Here is a 20,373-nt window from a genome sequence, read left to right as displayed (position 1 = left end):
AGCAGTGTTTAGAAAATTAAAAGTAATGCCCTACACAGCATGCAAGTTTCCAGCAATATGGGCTGCTCTACCTTAATGTAGTCAAACTTCCCATTCGCATTTACATCAGCCAAACTCAATACAGCATTTACTTCTTCCTGAGTCATCTTCTCGCCTCTCTAAAATTAAATAAGACTTATTTTAAAGCAACATAGTGCCCAATTGGAAATACATTTTAATCTCTTCTACAAATAAGTTTGAAAATCTGATGAACTGTAAGTCAGAATGAGAATTAAAAAATTAAATAAAAATTTCACACAACTATTAAATTTTATGAAAATATACTTAATTTCAGTTTCAAATTTTTAAAAATCTGTATTACAGTCTGTAATAATGAATATTGAAATTATAGTAATAAGATCTTCTAAACAAAAGGAGCTGAGCTTGGTACACACACCTTTAACACCATCACTTGGGAGGCAGAGGCAGGTGGATCTCTGAGTTCAAGATTAGCCTGGTCTATGAAGCCAGTTGCAGGACAGCCAAGGCTTTACAGAAAAACTCTGTCTGAAATAGAAAGAAAGAGAGGGAGAAGAAAGAGAGAGAGAGAGACAGAGAGAGAATAACTTCTAATCACATTCATAGTAATTTTCCTTCACTAATCACTTGAAAGAGCCATCATGGATTCTCAGAGTTCTGAGCAGTAAAGAATTACATAAGGTAAGGGAGACTGAAACATGGGCTCAACCTTATACTTTCTCTTTTATTCATAAAGCATTTTTCATGGAGAAGTGCAAATACTTTATAAATACTGCATTCCATTCATTTTAGCTGTTGGGAGAATACTTATTAAATATGGATTTTGGTAGCCAAAGCTGGACTCCCCTGTTGCTTTACAAACACACAATGTATAAAAGTCTCACAGATCTTACCTTCGTTAGGTATTTATGAAGGTCAGAGTGTAGAATAGAGCCATCATCATTTACATCTAATTGTTTAAATGATTCTAGCAATTTTGCTTTTGAAATAGGTTTTTCCTTGCTTAAAATTACACAAAAATCATCAAAATTCAGTTTGGCAGTTTGAGGAGTCCAATACTTATTAATGGTCTTTTGGGATGGACTTCTTCCTGCATGCTGAAGAGCTGTCCAATTAAAACAAACAAGCACACAAAAACAAAGTATCATTTGTTACTATAAACATTGATATTTGAGTAATCTTTTTCTTCAATCTCTATTATTAAGCAAATCCAATATATTCAGTACATCATCATTGATGTTGACTATATAGTTACATCAATGTATGTTTCATTCTTTAAAGCCAAAAATATATATGCCTACCAGCCAAAGACACTTGGTATGTTAGTGGCAGAATTGAATTGGTTTTTTTCTCTTATATCTGTTTGGTTTTCAGCCTACATAACTGTCATTATCGGGTTTACTTAAGACCTTTATTTTTTGAGGCAGGTTTTCACTCTGTATACTCTTTTTATTGATTTGGTTTGGCCTTGAGATTGATGTAATCCTCCTGTCTCTGCCTCCAAAGTGTTGGGATTATAGGAACAAGCCATCACACCCAGCTGGTTTATGTAAAAACTCTTAGGGAAAACAAGGTTGACTAAATTTATTTTGAGAAGACAGGGGTAAATATAAAAAACATAAATGACTTTTTCAGTCTTGACAGATATTTCAGTGAAAGGAAGAACTCATTTGTTTGAGAATTTTAATGTCAACAAGATGTAATATCTAAAATATTCATTAGAGCTGGGTAATAGGGGCTCTAGAACATCAAACATGTTCCAAGGTCAAATATGTGCAGTATCCATTTGTAGGGCCAGTGAGATGGCTCAGCAAGTGAATGCACTTGTCACCAAACCGGACAACCTCAGCTCTACCCTTAGGACCCACAGTGGAAAAAACCAATTCCCACAAGTTGTGCTCTGACCTTTACATGCTTTGCCATGTGCGTTCATGGGGCACGGCACAGGCATATCTGAGCATGTGCGTGTGCACACACACATACCTAACTAAACATAGTATTTTTTTTTTTTTTGGTTGGGATGTTCTTTTTTTAATTAAATTTTTTATTTTTTATATTAATTAGTTTATTCGTTTTGCATTCCAGCTGCAGTCCCTTCCCTCCTTCATCCCCTCCTATGCCCCTCTCCAAGTAACATAGCAAATTTTAAGAAGCATCCATTTGTAGTCATGATTCTGTTAGAAATCAAGCTGATAAACCTTGAAAGAGTATAACAGAGACACAGTCGGCATAGGGTTTTCATTTCTCATTGTATCTTTACATCTGTAAGAGAGTTACACTCTCAGAAAGGCTCTGTGTATCTGCATGTGTTGTACAACACCAGAGACAACATCTTTAAACAACTAAAGACCCTGTTCAGTTGAATACAAGTGATGCTGTGATTCACAAATGAACTTCTACATATTACTTTTAACTGTCCATATGAACTGGTGAGTTTCTGAACTACCAGAGAAGAAATCATTAAATTTGTAAGCTGTATCTGTCTTGAATTAAGCTACCAACTTTTATTACAAAACATAATGTTGGACATTTCCAACTATTCTGGTGGGAATATACAATATACGTGCATCATAAATCAGCACATAAATGATTATTTGAATTTTCTACAATTTAAAATAATAAAGTTAATAAATACAAAAAAATTAGAGAAATGTCCACAAGGAAAAAGAAACTAAATCGACATAATAAATCCAAACATTTGAATCAATTATTGAGCGCCTGTTGCACACAATCTCACATAAGGTGACTTTTGTTTTTCAGAGGAGCAAGCTTTTTGGGGTCCAAAGTTGTTCTGTGATATAAGTGAAAATTCTACACTTTTCAAAATTTGTTACATCTTACATATTTATTGTCATTATTATTGTTAATATTATTATTAATGTGTGTGCCTGCACATGCAGGCCATGGTGCAAATGTGGACATCAGATGACCACTTGTAATTGGTTCTATCCTTCCGTCTTGTGGGTTCTAGGGACTGAACTCAGGCCCTCAAGCTTGGGGGCAGGCAGCTCCACCTACTGAGCCATCTTGCTGGCCCACGTAAGGTCTACATGTTAAGTGCAATATTGCTAATTGTGGTCATGACTTATGTTTGAAAGACTAAAAGACACTTTACCATCCTCCAGTTTGTGTCAATGCACTGTACTTAGATGACTGAAACAGACACGGGAAGGGAAACAACCTCAGTCAATAGATTTAATTTTTTAACATCGTTTCCTGCACGCGTGCGTAATGCACATGGAGATTGGAAGACAATTTAGGGCATTTGTTTTTTTCCTTCACCTTGTGGGTACCAGGAATGCAACTCCAATTGTCAAGTTTGGTAGCAGATGCTCTTAACCACTGAGCTGTCACTTTACTGCTGACAGCAGTTTCACTACCATTAACTGCGATCTTCTATCCACTTACAAAACCTTTATAGAAATGTATGGTGTTGAACATGTATTTTTTTCACATGTGGATATAGACAAAAATCCTTGATTACCATGCTGCCCTCAGAATGAAGAGTAAGTATCTGCCTAATAAGTCATCTGGCAACAGAATCAGAGAAATGGCATAAGCATTTAGGTATCAATCTACCCCTAGTCAACTCCAGCGACTAGAATGGGAGAGAATAAAGTACAAGGTAAATGAAGTTGTCATTTGAAGGTTAAAAACCCATGGAGCAAGACTTAGAAACTATCTTACAACTCTCCAAAAGAGCAGCTTGGCAAACACTTGCTGCTATCTTCAATAACCAAAAAATTCCCCCACACACATTCCCACCTCTCCCCATACCTCCCAGCTCCTCACTCCTCACTCCAGATGACAGCCTCTGTTACAGCCCAGACTGGCCTCAACCTTAAGTTAATCCTCCTGCTTCAGCTTCCCTTATAAGGACTGGGGTGATGAGCTTTGCCTTCAGGCCTGATTACTGTACTTACCACCTAAGAATCAACTGGAAGCATCATTTTTTAAGTGCTTGATCTCCAGGCCTGTGCAAGCTCTACCACTAAGCTACATCACCAGCTTCTCTAAAACTATTACATGAAAAAGAATAAATGTCTCAAAACAAGGTTAATTATGCCAAAATATGCACTCAGAAGTAGAGAAGTTTTTGCTAAGTGCAGCTGGTTAAGAGTTGGCTTCCGTACACTAGTCTTTTGCTTCCATTTTTCTTAAGCTTTGCCATGTGTCTGTGACACCTGTGGCCCTGCAGTGTCTGACCCTGCAGGGAAACTTCAGACCATATGGTACACGCTGAGGGCAGAAGCATATACGGAAAAGAGGAGTAAGAAAGACATCACTGATGCGCATTCTTCCTTCGTAAAAACTATCTTTAGCCCAACAGTGCTACAAAGAATATTCCACCTTAAATCCAAGCTACATGTAGCACTGGAGATGCAAAAACTGCCTTGTTTTCTACCCAGATTTCACAGGACTGACAGTATCTTACTAATACTTATTCACTGGTTAACAATTAAAGTACTATACCAGAGAAAAGGGTTAAACTTTTTAACTTAGCAAATTTTTTGTTTGTTTGTTTTTTGAATAGGGTCTCTCTTTGTGTAGCTTTGACTGTCCTAGAGCTCACTCTGTAGACCAGGCTGGCCTCAAACTCACAGCGATCTGCCTATCTTTGCCTCCCTAGTACTAGGATTAAAGGCATGTGCCACCACTGCCCAGCTTAACTTAGCAAACTCACTATCTCTAAATATAAAAAATAAAATAAAATTTAAAAATGTCAGAAAATTTAGCAACAGCAGCAAACTGGAGTTTTAATTAACTGGATTTCTATCTATACTATTTAATATATGCCAATTAAACACAGATGTTTTAAATTCAAGATGAAAGTTTACTAATTTTAAAATTATATCAGTCCAAGTAAAATTATACATAATTTTTTAAATTGCTTCCATCACGAGCATTTGATCTTAAACTATTTAATACATGCATTCTATCTAAAGAGCATATGTATTTTTCCCATTAACTGATACAGTCACTTTACATCCTGATTGCAGGCCTCCCTCCCTCCTCTCCTCCCAGTCTCACCCTCACACCCCCTTCTTCCCACTTCTCCTTCCCTTCACCTCAGAGAAAGAGAGGCCCCTCATGGGTACCAACCCACCCTAGCACATCAAGTCTCAGCAGGATTAAGCGAATCCTTTCCTACTGAGGCCAGATAAGGCAGCCCAGGTAAGGGAAAGGGCTCCAAGGGTAGGCAACAGAGTCAGAGACAGACCCACACACACACACACACACACACGGACCCATAGCTCCACTCCAATTGTTAGGGAACCCACATGATGACCAAGCTGCACATCTAGATAGCAAATATATTTTTTAATCTTGTCAATTTTCATCATTCCTTCAAATGGTTTTTCTCAGAAAGAGATCATATGCATAAAACCCAAGACATTTCTGCAGAAACAGAAGAATTTTAACTTAAGAAAATTACTTCTAAAGATAGCAAAGAAACTCAGTTTCTCTGCTCATTATATTAGCCTTGATGAAACTGACATGAGTGGTCAGCATTACCCACTATCATCATTTACCACTCTCTAGCCACTAAAAACTACCAGAATCAAGACCTCCAAGTTATTTGATAGCCTGGTAAGGACCAAATTCAGTGATCTGGAGGACTTCTGCTATCAAAAGTATTTTAAATTTGATAATGGGTAGAATAAGAAGCAAAATCTTGGGCTGGAGAGATGGCTCAGAGTTTAAGAGCACTGGCTGTTCTTCCAAAGGTCATGAGTTCAATTCCCAGCAACCACATGGTGGCTCATAACCATCTATAATGAGATCTGGTGCCCTCTTCTGGTATGCAGGCATACATGCAGGCAGAATGCTGTATAAATAATAAATAAACCTTAAAGAAACAAAATCTCCCAATTCTTAATTCTCTTCTAAAATTTCACTTATAGCTAGTTATTTTTCTCTCACAGTCATTTGACCCTGTTTTGCATATTCTTTATATTTTCTTTAATGTAGGTCAAAATTCAGACTAGTAAGTCAGATGACAGAGTGTTTTGATTCTATTATAAATCTAAAGTACCACAACGATAACTAAAAACAGAACAATAATGACTCTTCTGTGGTAACTAATGGAATCTATGAATCATCTCTCTTTGCATAGAGAGATCGGGATATATGAGAGATACCTAAAAAGTTTAGAAATATATTTATTATTATACAGTAACATTAATATAATGTATTTTAATGTATAATATAGTATAGATATATAGAGAAACCTATAAAATTTGGAGGTCCCTAGAATATTTAACTATATAAACAGCTATTGTTTCTTAAAATTATATTGCTTGTTTCATTGTGAAACTGGACTGATTCAATGATGTAATTCAAATTCAGACTTTTATTCTATTAAGAAAAAATAGTCAACTTAAAAAATTACCTAGGTAAAGTTGATCTTTAGAAATAATATTTTCCAAGCTGCTTTTGAAGATAGTTAAGTAGGCGGCTCTACAATTCATATAAAATACCTCCTGTTTAGTTGGTGGAAATTTCTTTGTTCGAGGACTCCCTGAAAGCACTGATTTCTGAATACCCAAAGCTGCATCACTTCCAGAATTGCTGGCCATTCTGTTGGAAAATAATTAAAATTTTTATTTTAGTGGATATAAAGCACCTAAAATGCAAATGTACCACTTTCCACTATGTGGTGGGATATTAGGGTATTAAAATTTTTATACATAAAATAAAAAGATAAATGTTATAGCAACTATGTAAACTCAACAGTTCATATTAAATAGAATAAGTCCTTAACAATTGATTTCTAGTTAGATACACACATATACATATATAATTTCTCAAATATATAAAAGCATCCCAAAGAACAATGATGTAGCATAATACAAAAGAATCTGAATAAATGCATACTCCCACCATCTCAAAAATAAGAGATCAGGGGAGACTTAAGAGCATTGTTAAGACTATATCAGTTCACAAATGTGAGGCAGATAGAATACTGCAGGGCACAAACATGCTAAAGAAACTGTAGGTGGAGTGAAATTCCCTAACACAACACTGTCTTATGTAATTAACTGCAGCTGGCACCCACCATCCATAGCAGGATTAACTAAGTCATTTCTTTCACATTTTAATGATACAGCATATGCCAAATCACTGAAGTCTTATTTATGACCACTGGGCTTTACTGAATCCTTTTACTAGTAGTAAGATCTGGGGTCTATACAGCACCTCTGCTCATAAGACATTAATAGACAATCACACATCTTATTTCACCCTTTACTACACCGACTAGGCACTTTTTGTCCATTTTACAGATGATGAAACTGAGGGAGAGATGTCACCCAGTTATCCTGAGTAAGCTGTGAAATTTCAATAGTTTCTACTGTTACTGTGGACAAAAGTTTATTGAACAAAGGCTACGATGAGGTGCTAAATTGTTCTGGTGGTCTAATGGCTTCCAATATTACTTTATCCTGCGTTGAGTTCTAAAAATACATTCCAAGCTAATAAATTGAATAGTTCAAGTTGAACAATAAGATGACACAGGTAGGGTCCCCTTCAGGACTCATTGGATTCTTACTCAGGAGGCCTAAATCACTGGCACCTTCTTGAATTATGTAGGTCTTTTACACTTGGGAAAGAAAGATAATAATCGCTTATCATGGATGAAGTACCCTATTTATAATACACAGGCCGCCTGCCTGACACTTTCATATTACACCAGATTTAGAAGGACCCCATAGGGATGTGATGTCACAGTCTGGTTACTGCAAATCGGTATCACCATAATTAAACATCGGTTTTAAACACATATGCGTGCACGCCATCTCACAAATGTGAAAGAAAGCTGTTCCAATAAGGAAGAACGAACACTCACTTTACAGCAAGCAATTTAAAAACATATTTTTAAAGGATCTTCTTCAAATGCTCTTTCCAAATAGGGTTATTCTCGCATGGAAATCCCAGGGCAGACATGTTCCAGAATTCTATTCTTTCCCTTCCTGTGAAGAGAGTCTAAACTGAAGCTTAAATAAATGTATAACGGCACCCATAAGGGCTCGGAAACCCCCTCTTATTTAAAACTCTAGTCCAAGACGGAGACAGGGGCCTGGAGAGTACATTGTAGCAAACGGCTCCATAAATAACCAGGCACACAGCAAACAGGAAAAATAAACCGTCAAAAGCGCCTAGGGCATCCAAAGGGCCGAGTGAAAACGGAGAGCCGTCCAGTCACCTTCGCGGCACCGAGTAACTGACAAGCCCTCTCCGCTTTTGTTCGCCTTGGGCCACAGTTGCTGCTATGTATGTTTCAGGGAGGACACAGAAGTAAACGAAGCAGGTGGGAGAGGCAGAGCGAGCGAGAGAGCGAGAGAGGGAGCCGGTGGCTACCTAATTTCAGCTCACAAACCGAGACTAGCAGCCAATTTTCCTTAGTAGTTCCGCGAACCTCTCGGCCCAACCCGACGGACCTCCGCCTTTTTAAGATTACCATAGCAACTGCGCCTCTCCGCCACCGGAAGTGAGGGGCAGAACGCCTTCCAAATGGTCCGACCAGAGATCTTTGAACTATTGACCCAGAGAGAACAGTCTTGCCATTGAAGGGTGTCTGTTACCAGACTGAAAAGTGAGAGAAGGTCGTGTGCTGCATCCGGCAGGGACGAGACAGGGCTCTGGCCTTAGACTCCCTGCACACCGATTTCCTTGCACAGGTTCGGGCTCTTTATCGTGCGGAGACTGTTTCCGGCGGGCTGCATTAGGTGTGACACCTCACTCAGAGCCTGCTGCGCGGGATTTCTTATGCTTCCGCGCTTGCGGTTTCTCAATCGGTTCTGTCCTGCAACGGTGGCCGTTGCCAAGAGTCCCGAAATGCCGTAGGTATCGCTTCCCTGGATGTTGCTGTTTTAAAAGGCTCTCTGGGAGCAAAAGGAGTATGCTCTGCGTCCCCATGGTCACCTGTCTTTTCCGTTTTCTATAAACTTCTCTGTTGACAGTGTCAGGATGCTTGGTACCTTCAACCCTCCCCTACTCTTCCAGTCCTAATTTAACTCCTCAAACCTCCCAACACTGTGTGAGCTGCGGAATAAATTTGAGTAATGCCTAACTTGAAATAACTTAAGTAGGGTTAACAATCCTGAGAATGAAACAGGAGGTTGAGTAAATATGTCTCCGTAATTTGTAGAACGTTTTAATGCTTGTTAACTATTTGTGTAGAGAGTTCTTATAAACTCGGGAGAGAGTTCACGGACTGAATGGATTTCAGTGCTTGGACTTAAAGATTCTCGCTTAGCAACTCAGAAATAAGTGATTTTTCTTTTATTACTTATAAAAATAAGTTTGTATTGGATCACCTTTAAATTGCTGCCCAACCCCAATAATATGATAACCGAAAGTGATCATAATTGGAGTGGGTATTGTGCTGGATAATCTTATATTCTTCTACCCTTCATCTACCCTACATAGGATAAATAAAGCACTGTTGGACGTTGTATGAAAAGTTTTTTTCTAAGTGTCATTAAATAATTTGAGGGAGGAGGAAGGGCTAATACTTGTCATACTTCTGTGGCTAATCCCTGTGCCAGGCTGATTTAGCTTCTGCCTGCTAGGATCACATTTTGCTGTTTGAGTAAAATGCAAAGTATGACAGTAGGGGAGATATCTGTGTTAGATGTGACCTGACATGAAAAGGAGGACCTTCAGTAATAACAACCTATATTTATTGAGTCCTCTATCATTTTTATGATAAACAAGTAAAAAGACTTGTCTCCCTTTTACTGCACTAGAAAAATTCTGTTATCACACTGCTGGCAAAGGTAATGTAACAGAAAACAACTAAGCAGGGAAAAAAATGAAAACAAATTTGGTGTATGAACTATTTTCCTGATCTGTTTACAGAAATGAGAGCCAAAATGTATTAGAAGTGGATCTTTTTATCACCTGGCAACTCTAGTATACCACTAGATGTTCGTTATATTAGAAGAGTTTGAGGAAAATGCATCTGACAGTAAATGCATTGCCATCCCACATTTGTAGCAGTTTTGTTGGTTGGTACTTATTTGTAAAAAAGACAAAACAAACACAAAATCCCAGAGGCGTGTTTAACCCAGGCTGATCACAAACTCGCTTTGTAGCTGAAGAAAACGACCAGCTTCTGATTCTTCCACCTCCCTCATGCTGGGATTGCCGGCATGCCTACCACTCCCTTTTTATAAAGGGCGGGGGGGGGGGGTCCAACCTAAGGTCTTGTGTGTACTAGGTAAGCACTCTGCATGACTGCATCCTAAACCCAATTTTGCTGTTAACATGTTTTAGCAAAGAGAGAAAAGGACGTCTTAACAATTTAATGCATGAAGCATAGTAAGACTGTAGTACGGGTGTTCTGAGACTGTGGGTCATGAGCCACTTGGGGGTTGAACAACCCTTTCACAGGGGTCACCCTAAGACCATCAGAAAACATAGATATTTACACTATGATTCATAACAATAGCAAAATGACAGTTAGGAAGTAGCAATAAAAATAGTTTTATGGCTGGGGGTCACCACAACATGAGGAGGTGTATTAAAGGGCCACAGCTTTAGGAAGGTCGAAAACTGCTGCTTTAGTAGGAGTGCTCCATCTTTGTTAGTGAGACGCTTTGTTTTTAAATGTGATGAACTATGAAGTCAAAGGGGGAGCTGTACAAATAGTAATCTTAGAAAGTTCTCATGAAGGTAGTATTTTTTTAAGATTTATTTATTTATTATGTATACAGCGCTCTGCCTGCATGTACACCTGCACACCAGAAGAGGGCACCAGATCTCATTAGAGGCGGTGGTGAGCCATCATGTGGGTGCTGGGAATTTAACTCAGGACCTTTGGAAGGACAGCCAGTGCTCTTAACCTCTGAGCCATCTCTCCAGACCCATGAAGGTAGATTTTAAAGAAAAATTTTATATGGACAAGTGTTTTGCCTGCATATATGTAGGTGTCCAGGGAAGCCAGAGAGGGTATCATATCTGAAACTGGAATTAGAGGTGGTTGTGAGCCACCATATAATTGCTGTGAACTGAACCTCTTTCTCCTCTTGCAAGAGCAGCAGGTGCTCTTAACTGCTAAGCCATCATCTCTCCAGTCTCAGAAAGTATATATATTTTTTTCAGTGATGTTGAATGATGACTTTTTGGTATGCGTTGACAAGGCTATTTGTATAATGTAATTATGGAAAGGTGTGATCTGTATCCATTTATAATTTTCTTTAAATGTAACAGGAAAATACTTTTTTTTTTCTTTTCTAAATGAATAGTTGCGGAACTATGTGTGGCCTGAATGAATCTAAAATAAATATGAAAACAAATAACCAACAACCATAGAATGGATAGGATTTTAAAAACAGAGTGACTGAAGGAACCAGTTTGTGGAAGACTGCATACAGCCTTTAAAGTTTAAAGGCTAGCAAAAATAAACAGTTGTTTCGGTTTATATATGTGTGTGCTAAGATTATAGTAGGGAAAAGCAGGGACCGGGCATCAAATTCATTTTAATGGTTGCCTCGTAGTGGAAGCAGATGGGCTAGGGAAGTGCCCAGTCATGTTGGTGATACCGTTTCTTAAATTGTGTGATGAATCTTTGATTGCTTGCTTTTATAATTTGAACATTATTTGTTTTTTAGTAGTATGCATCCCAACCAACTTAAGTAGTTTGTTTCGGTTTTTGTGTTTTAGATTTAGAGAGTACCTATCTTATGTTCTCAGTAAGCATTATTTCTCTACCATCTGTTAGAGCCTTTGGCCCTGGCTTGAAAAGAGAAACAGGTGAATCCACTAATTACTGTTCCAAGTTTCTTTCATCTCCTCAAGCAAACATACTCTTGTTTTCCTATTTATGCTCTGCAGCCAGAGGCAATGTAACTTACCTAGTTTGCAACCTTGACTCTTAGACTTGAAGTGGAAAAAGCACTTGAACTCAAACACACCAGGATTTGGATTCTCATTAATAAAATAGTTGATTGACAAATATTAAGTGAATGATAAAGTTGTTTTTTTAAAAAATATATCCTATGATAAATGTTACCTGTAACCACAGTGCTTGGGAACTAGAGGCAGGAGGATTGGGATCATGAGTTTAAGGCTAAAATAAGACTCAAACTTAAAAGGGAGGGGACGGGGCCACAGCAGCTGCTTTAGGCTATATGGAGAAATTTTACACCAACTCTAAGTTTACTTATTACTAATTACAAATTAGTTATTACTTATTACTAATGGCCAATGTAATAGCTTTTCCTATTACATTTCCATTGACTCTTCTCCCCATCACTCACATGTTTCATCTTTTCATTTATAAATTTCCCAGTACCATTTGCCTAGTCTTTCTAATTAGTGTGTATTATCATGGTGCCTCAGCCAAAGACAATCAATTTCTATGAAAATTAACTTAATTCTGTTCCAAAGATAGAAAATTAGAATAGCATTAGTGTTGAAGTTTCTGACTGTGTCTTAGGGTGGGATAATTCTGCTGATAGTCCTACAAAGTCTCAGAGTTTTCTGGGGGAAAAAATGTACTATTTCTTAAATTTAAAAAAAAAAAAAACACGACTATCTAGTGTAGCCCAGTTTCACTATGTAGCTGAGGCTGGCCATAAACTCCTAATCCTGCTGCCACTATGTCGCAGATGCTGGTGTTACAGGCATGTACGTGAAAATGAGTTCAGAGATTAGAAAGATGTGTTGAGGGAGTTAAAAATTAATTTTCAGTAACTTCATAGTTAGAAAGGTAGCACGTGGGAGAGGCAATGTTTGAGGACGTTGTAGCTTTTCTAGAATTCATGAAACATACGTCAAAGGACCCTCAGTATACTTGACCAAAATGTCTTTTGAGAGGCAAATGGGGCTGTTACTTTATTGTTAGAATGCTTGCCAAGCATACATGAGGCCTTTAATTCAACTCCTAGTACTGCCCTCAAATATATAATACATATATGTGCTTAAATATAACGTGTGTCATAACATACATCTCTTCATTATATATCATGGAAAGATGCAGGAGATTCAACCAAACTAGTTGTTTTCATATACAAGACAGGGCCCCATAGGAAATTGAAATAATTATTTGAGACATCTTAATGAAAAAAAATCACAATTGATTAGATGTATCAATAATTTATGTAACAACATAAATTATCCAGCTACTCTCAGGCTCTGAGAATCAAAATATGTACTATGTAGTGGTTTGAGTTTTCATGGAAGAGAGTTCACAAAACAACTTACTGCTTATTAAATAACAGACATAACCTAATCATATAGGGAAGAAAACATACATAATACTTTGACATAAAACACTTAGTGAAATGGCCATGTACAAATGCTATTGAGAGTAGAAGGATACTTATTGAGTACTGGACAGCATCTGTGGGAACCTCATGGAGATGATTGTCAGAGTTTTAGAAGTAGACATCAGTAGCAGTCAGGTGTTTCGTTGTTTCAGTTTATGTGTGTATGTATGTGGTGGAAAATAATTCATAAAGTACATAAAATATCACCTCACCTACCTGCCATTTAAAGTTCTATAGACCTGTGTAAGCCCTTGGTAGGACTCCTTTAAAGGACTTATTAATGTCAGCTACATGTACAAATTTTATATTTGTTTTATATTAAGAATATCATTTAGGAGTGAAATGGCTTTAACTTGGTTTCTCTTTTTATTAAACCCTGGAACATTTCACCACTGGCTATGTTCTATAATTAATATTCCCAAATACACCCATTAACTTTTGTAAAATGATTTTCCTTTGGCCCAGTATTAATCTTTTGATAAGGAAGGTTTGATATAAAAACACATTATCTAATAATTGGCCAAAGTTTTTGGTGGGTGGTTTCACAAAGTACCTCAGAGAGTGATCCCTTTAGATGCTTTTCCATTGTACCCACACTTTACGTGATGGATAGAATCCCCACTCATCCGTGCTGCAATGGAGATTTTGTGTGCAGGAAGTTTTTAACGCAAACAAACACAGGCTTCAAAGAAGAGAACAGTGCAGAACAGATATTGAAGATTCTAACCCCTTATTATCATATGCAAAATAGCAAGTGGACTATTTTATATACCTCAAGTTGTAGTCAACGTGTCGCATGGGTTATGAATTTGGCCCTTGCTTTTTGTCAAAGGGTGTCTAAGCGTCTCAGGGCTCACAGTCCTCTAAACTCTCTTGTGAAGTAGCGGCTGGCAGCATTATCATATCCATTATATTGAGGCGTAATGGAAGCACTGAAATACTAAGTGATATTTTTATCTTCCTCTCTGAAATTCTTTCCACTTTACAGGCCAGTCTTATCAAGTTTATGAAGCTTAGTGCGATTGTGTGATTTGCCCAACCTTAGGGAAGAACTTGGCATCGCATCAACGATTCCCCACCAGTCTTACCTGCTTTCCTAAGTTTACGCTTCACCCTCTCCTACCACCTTGACCCTACCATTCAAAATCATGTGTAACTTTTAGAAGTTCTACTTTAGAAAAAGAACCTCATATCGGTTTGTGAGCTTCTAGGATGTCTTGGAATTCTAAGGAATTATTGGTTAAGAGTCAGTGATAGCTTTCCTCCTTAGAACCATTTATTTAGTATTATAACTGATGTTAGTAATGTTATATAGTAAAACTTATCTAATCATTTCGTTGTGATGAAGCAGAGAATCCTATTTAAAGATACTGTCATGTGTTAACCTAAATAATAAAATGGTGGAACATTCATTCCTAAAAAATGTTATATCATTTTACCTGTTGGAAATGTTGCACACCAAATATATTTATCTTTATCAAATAGTAACAGCATTTAATTCTAGTAGCAACTGTGGTTTGACCCCAGTTACACCTGTGTAAGCAGCTTTCCTTTGTCTTTTTCATCCCATCTGGTCCCCAGCTCTGTGAAGTGCTGCCTGCCATATTCAAGGTGTGGGAATACATCCATCACCACCATCCATCTCTAGATTTACTGTGATCTTATGAGACTAAAACTACTTTAATTAAATAACAATTTCCCATTACTTCCTGTCTCTAGCCTATTAAAGTCACCATTTTTATTTCCATGTCTCTGAATTTGATTACTATCATATGAATAAGATCTTCACAGTGTATCCTTCTGTAACTGGCTTGTTTTCTGTTTTGTTTCTCTGTGTAGCCTTGGCTGTCCTGGACTCACTTTGTAGACCAGGATGGCCTCAAACTCACAAAGATCCATCTTCCTCTGCCTTCCCAGTGCTGATATTACAGACATATGCCACCAAGCCTGGTAAATGGCTTGTTTTACTTAGACTAATGTCTTCATCTATATTGTAATAGGTGTCAGATTTCTTTTTTGCTCTTTTTATTTTTTGATTTTTATTATTTTTAAAATTTAAATATAATTCTACCATTTCCCTTCAACCCTTCCTATGTCCCCCTTCACTCTCAAATTGATGGCCTCTTTTTCTTTGATTATTATTTTTTCAAAGATGTATTTATTTATGTATGTGGGGTTTTGTCTGCACATTAGAGAAAGGCATCAGATCTTATGGCATTACAGTTATACATAGTTGTCAACCACCATGTGGGTGCTGGGAATTGAACGCAGGACCTCTGGAAGAGCAGTCAGTGTTGTTAACCTCTGAGCCGTTTCTCCAGCCCTCCTTGATTTTTGTTGGTACACACACATATGTAAAAATACAACCTGCTGAGTCTGTCTAGTGTGCTTTACTACAGGCAGCTAATTACCACCAAGAGAAGGAAAATCAGCTTCTTCCAGGAAAGAGCGCCATAATTGGTTATCCAAAACAAAGTAGTCAGGCCTGAAATCAAATGTTATTTTTAAAGCTAACATCCACATATGTACATACCATGTGTTAATTCATTTTTCACCAACAACCTGAGCTGCTTCTGCTTTTTAGCCATTTTAACAATGCTGCCATGTGCAGAGGAATGTTAATTCAGAACATGGCTGCTCTGGCAAGAGATCACATCCAAAGACCTTCTAGCTCTGTGTAAACACACCTTTACTCCAAGAGACAGAGGCAAGATAACTCAAGGCCAGCCTAGTGTAGAACAAGTTTCAGGTAAAGAAAAGCTTAGGTACAGTGTGGTGGTACATGCCTTTAATTCCAAACAGTGAAGATAAAGTTAATTTGTAGATGGAAGCACACGTTTGAAAGTGATGTTTAATTGAGTGGCAGAAAAAAATGATGAATCAGAGAAAGACTTACAGAATAGGATGTGCCCAACTCTCAAGAGAAGAGAGGAAAGGGAAGCTACTGAAGGGGCAATGCAGAGAGAGAGAAAGAAGGCAGTTTTTATCGGGACAATAATACAGAGACAGGTTGCAGAGAGAGAGAACTCAGGTGAAGAACAAATAAGCCCGAGAATAAGAAGGAGCTAGGAGAATAGAGCAGATAGCTTGAGCTAGGCCACGCAGAGCATTCAGAAACTGAGAGAAAAGCCAGACTGAATAAGTCAGCTGGGAGAGGAGTTTGAGCCAGAACAGCTGAGTTGAACCAGCCAGCCCAGAGCTCAGTAAGAACAAGAGTGAGCTTATTAAGCAGTAAGTCTCAGAGACTGAAACATTGTAGGTTAGATTGTAAGGGGGCTAGAAGCTTCCAGGACTAGGCCTAGGTTAGCAGACGGAGCCAATAAGCCTCCAAGACAACCACTGAAACAGGCAAATAAAAGTTCCTTTTACAGCCACGAGCATTGTTTTCTCCATGTCCATCATGTACTGGCTTTTTGTTCGTTTTGGAGATGGAATCCCTGAATCATATGGTAATCCCGTCTTTAAGTCTTTGAAGAGCCGTATTGTTTAAACAGTGCTCTGCTGGTTTACATTCTCGTCAGTAGTCTGCCCAGGTTCCTGTTTCTCTGTACTTATTTTATATGTTGTTTGTTTTTCTATAATGCCTTATTACTAATAGTACTCTGTAGTTATGCCGAACCTCATGGGTTTGATGTGGGTCCTCTAGTGACTATTGACTATCTTTTCACATGTGTACTGCTCATTTTTATACCTTTAGAGAAATGTGTGTTCAAATCCTTTGCCCATTTTTTTTAATAACCCTGCTTGCCTTTTTTTGCTATCCCAGGCTGTCTTGAAATGTGCTATGTAACCCAGTCTAGCCTTAAACTCTGGATTCTCCTCCCTCAGCCTCCTGAATGCTGCAGATAAGGCCTACATCACCCTATCTGCTTACATGACTTTTTGTTGTTTGGTTTATTTATTTACTTTTCACCAAGATAATAGCCTTAAGAGCCAGTTACAACTTTAGAACTCCCAGAAAGTTCCTTGTTTCTAGTCAAGTTTTCCCTGTGCTTCCTGATGTGTCTTATGCATTTCTGCTCTGTTCCTGTTGACTTCAGAATAATCCACTTGGTCTCATTTCATCCTCTCATATCAGTTGTTCATGGCTAAAGGAATACCAGTGGAAGCAGTAGATACTCAGTTTAATAACTGGTAACAGTGTGCCCAATTCTGATCAAAAGGTAAGGATAAATTATCATAAATTCTTCTAGTAAGTTTGTTCTTCTCTACGTGATCTATAATTTTCTCTCTCTCTCAATTGAAGACCTATATGGTTGGTTTAAATGCATTAGTAATAAACTCCGAGACACCAATAATGCATCACTGTCGCCTTTAGGAAAGAAATCAAAGCACTTCTCCTTCATGTCATCAAACCAATATCAAACCTAGATTAGAATTCTCCTCTTTGCCCTCCCAGTGTCTTCCATCCTTCCTGGCTGTCTATGAGTCTGAATCTGTGCCTGCCTGAAGGCTATCTTGGGAATCTGTGGCCGTCTCTAACACAGATTTTTGCTTTGTATTTATTGAGCAGCACAAAAAGTATCAAATGGGTAGGGAATAAGGGGTATATTGCAGAAATCTTTAACAGTTTTATGGGATTAAGTCACTGACTCCAGCTGGCCCAGATGACAACATTACAAGCACCATCAAGCAGTACCCAAATTTTGTGTCCCCAACATTTGTGATTCATTTATAAGACTGCTTTCAGCCTCTGTGCTGTGTCCAGCAAATAGGTTGTCAGAACACACGTGACAGCTCTAGGTCTGAAGATTACAGTTATGCATTAGCTTAGTTGTACAAATTGGTTACATGGGAAATCTAAAGCACTGGCAAGCTAAACAAACAGGCGGGGTACACAGTAGGAAAGCAGGCCTCAAGATGTATTACTAGCTCTCGCTGTGAGGTCCAGAAAAGATTCCAGTCTTTTAGCAAAGGAGAGATGTTTTTATCATAATTCATTATCATAGTTCTGCGTTTCCCTCTTTGAAAACCTGACATTGAGCATGTTATACAAACTCTCTAGTCTGAACTAAGTCATTTCTCAGATGTCTTCTGCTTGTTGTCTATTGAATTGTCTTAACATTACCTTCAGTAAATACCATTGTTAGGTTATAAACAAGCATAAAACAGATTATAGCCTATTTTAACTCAACTCACTTTCTTGAAAGTTTAACATTTCCTTGGTTTCATGAGTCTACTTATTATCTAATCTGAAACCTTTTAAAATCTGAACACAGAATTACTTTTTCTAAGAATTAGCCAGTGATACAAGAAAAATATTTTGAGTGGTATCAAGGGGAGCTCTCTTTTCTTATAAAAATAGTCATATAATTTAAAAACAAAGAAAAATGCTCTTAGTAATTTTTAGGATCTATATGTATTTTTAGGAGAGATTCTGTAGAACAGAATATAATGCAATCTTTTACAGAATGTTCTAATTTTCTAATACTTGAGGTAATTTATGTCTCAGATCAAGAAGTACTTTTAATACTGCATTTGGAAAACCAGTTTTAATTTATATTAACCTTTTTCTCCTTTGAGCATTTAGTCTACAATCAATAAAATGTTGATGACTGCTCTTTAGAAAGCAGCTGTATGGAATAAAGTATTATAAATATTCAACTTTCCTTTCTAAGCATTGTCACCAACAGCTGGGCATCCCGTTTAGCAGAACAGATTTTACACATAGAGAGCCTGGCACGTTCCTGAATCAATGTAGTGAAGGAAACAAAAAATAGTTTCTTACAGATTGGGGACGTATAAAGACATGCAGCATCTGTTCCCCTGTTAAGTCATAGTCTGCTTGCTCTGAATCATGTCCAATGTTAGGCTAATGTACAAAACTTTGCCTTATAAATACCTGTACCACATAGTACTCTGTTCCTGCAAATTTTAGATTTTTCAGTGTCTCTATAAAAAACATTTTAGATTATTTTGCTGTTATGTGTAATTTTTCCTCATAATATTTTAATGCAGACAACTGATTTTTTACTAAAATTTTATATAATGAAAACTGGTCTGGGAATACAGATCAGTTGTAGAGCTCTTACCTAGCAAGCACAAAGGCCTGGTTTCAGTATCCACTACCATCACCAAAAAAGAATACAACTTCAGTATGTAAATGTTATGATAGTACCTGTATATAAGTTACATATTTGAAGAAGTGATGTGTGTAAATTTTTAATTGGGATCTCATATTAAAATATGCTACTAGAAATAAACTGATCAAATAAAAACATTAAGAAATCCAAATTTATCATTATAGTTGAGTTTTTTCCAATGTGGCATTTAGCTTTAACAAGCAATGTAAAAATTAGTTGGTAAAAAATAACTTGTACTCAGCTATTTCTATTTTATCCTAAAATATCAGCCTAAAATAAAGCATGCCAAATCTAAAATTTCTTTAAATTATTTTGTTTGCAGAGTTAAAAGATCGCTGAAACTGGATGATATGGTTGAAGAAAATGTAAGTATTAGTTTAAGAATTGACCGCAGCCTGGTGGTAGCACATGCCTGTAATCCTAGCACATGGCAGATGGGGGCAGGAGGGGCCTGAGTTCAAGATACTCCTCACCTCGGCTGCATGAGAGGGAGGAAGGCTGGGGGGAGGGGAAGGAATGAGACAGAATAAGCAGTATGGTTCCACCATTATATTGTGTTTTTAACTTTTGCCTATTGATTTACCTTGCTGAGTATAACATTTATCAAAAGCGTAAGCATGACACAGTCGTCACTGATACAATGTTGTCTTCATATAAAGTATTTTCCTAATCTAGCATGCCAAAGTTTCTAGTCAGCTTAAGATAGACATATGAGAAGCAAATCATTTAGTAATCTTTATAAAAATAATTTAGTAGAAATTACTTTATAGAAGTTTGCCACTTAAATGTATAAGAAACAAAATGAAGTAGAAGTATTTTAATCTATATATTGTAATCTATTAAAATAATACTAAAACATTAGTGACATTGTCATATTAAAAAGTAATAATCTGCCTCAACTATGCTGGCATAGAATAAATGCAGAGATTACTGGCAGTATAATGAATTTTACCATGGTAATCACAGTAAAAATAAAATTGTACTGATGGTAACTT

At 37.4% G+C, this 20,373-nt stretch overlaps 2 protein-coding genes across 3 annotated transcripts in view; one reads left to right on the top strand and one right to left on the bottom strand.

The window, feature by feature from the left end:
* Positions 1-8,458, bottom strand: part of Efcab7 (EF-hand calcium binding domain 7) — a 43,682-nt gene extending 35,224 nt beyond the window's left edge. Inside the window, 4 exon segments of the mRNA XM_055629059.1 lie at positions 72-158; positions 912-1,123; positions 6,413-6,600; positions 8,380-8,458. Coding sequence (XP_055485034.1) covers positions 72-158; positions 912-1,123; positions 6,413-6,599 — 486 coding nt within the window. The 5' untranslated portion in view covers position 6,600; positions 8,380-8,458.
* Positions 8,459-8,526: 68 nt separating this feature from the next.
* Positions 8,527-20,373, top strand: part of Itgb3bp (integrin subunit beta 3 binding protein) — a 52,911-nt gene continuing 41,064 nt past the window's right edge. The window contains exons 1-2 of one of the 2 annotated variants that reach the window (XM_055629060.1): positions 8,527-8,861; positions 19,701-19,743. In XM_055629060.1, the coding sequence (XP_055485035.1) occupies positions 8,788-8,861; positions 19,701-19,743 (117 nt within the window). In that variant the 5' untranslated portion in view covers positions 8,527-8,787. The remainder of the gene's footprint in view (positions 8,862-19,700; positions 19,744-20,373) is intronic. The other variant, XM_055629061.1, reaches the window with a different exon arrangement.

Source organism: Psammomys obesus, unplaced genomic scaffold (genome assembly GCF_907164565.1).
Source record: "Psammomys obesus unplaced genomic scaffold, mPsaObe1.curated_primary_1811, whole genome shotgun sequence".
In the NCBI taxonomy this organism is placed as follows: Eukaryota; Metazoa; Chordata; class Mammalia; order Rodentia; family Muridae; genus Psammomys; species Psammomys obesus.
The sequence above is the reverse complement of the archived record's forward strand: the minus strand, read 5'-3'. Positions and strand labels throughout refer to the sequence as shown.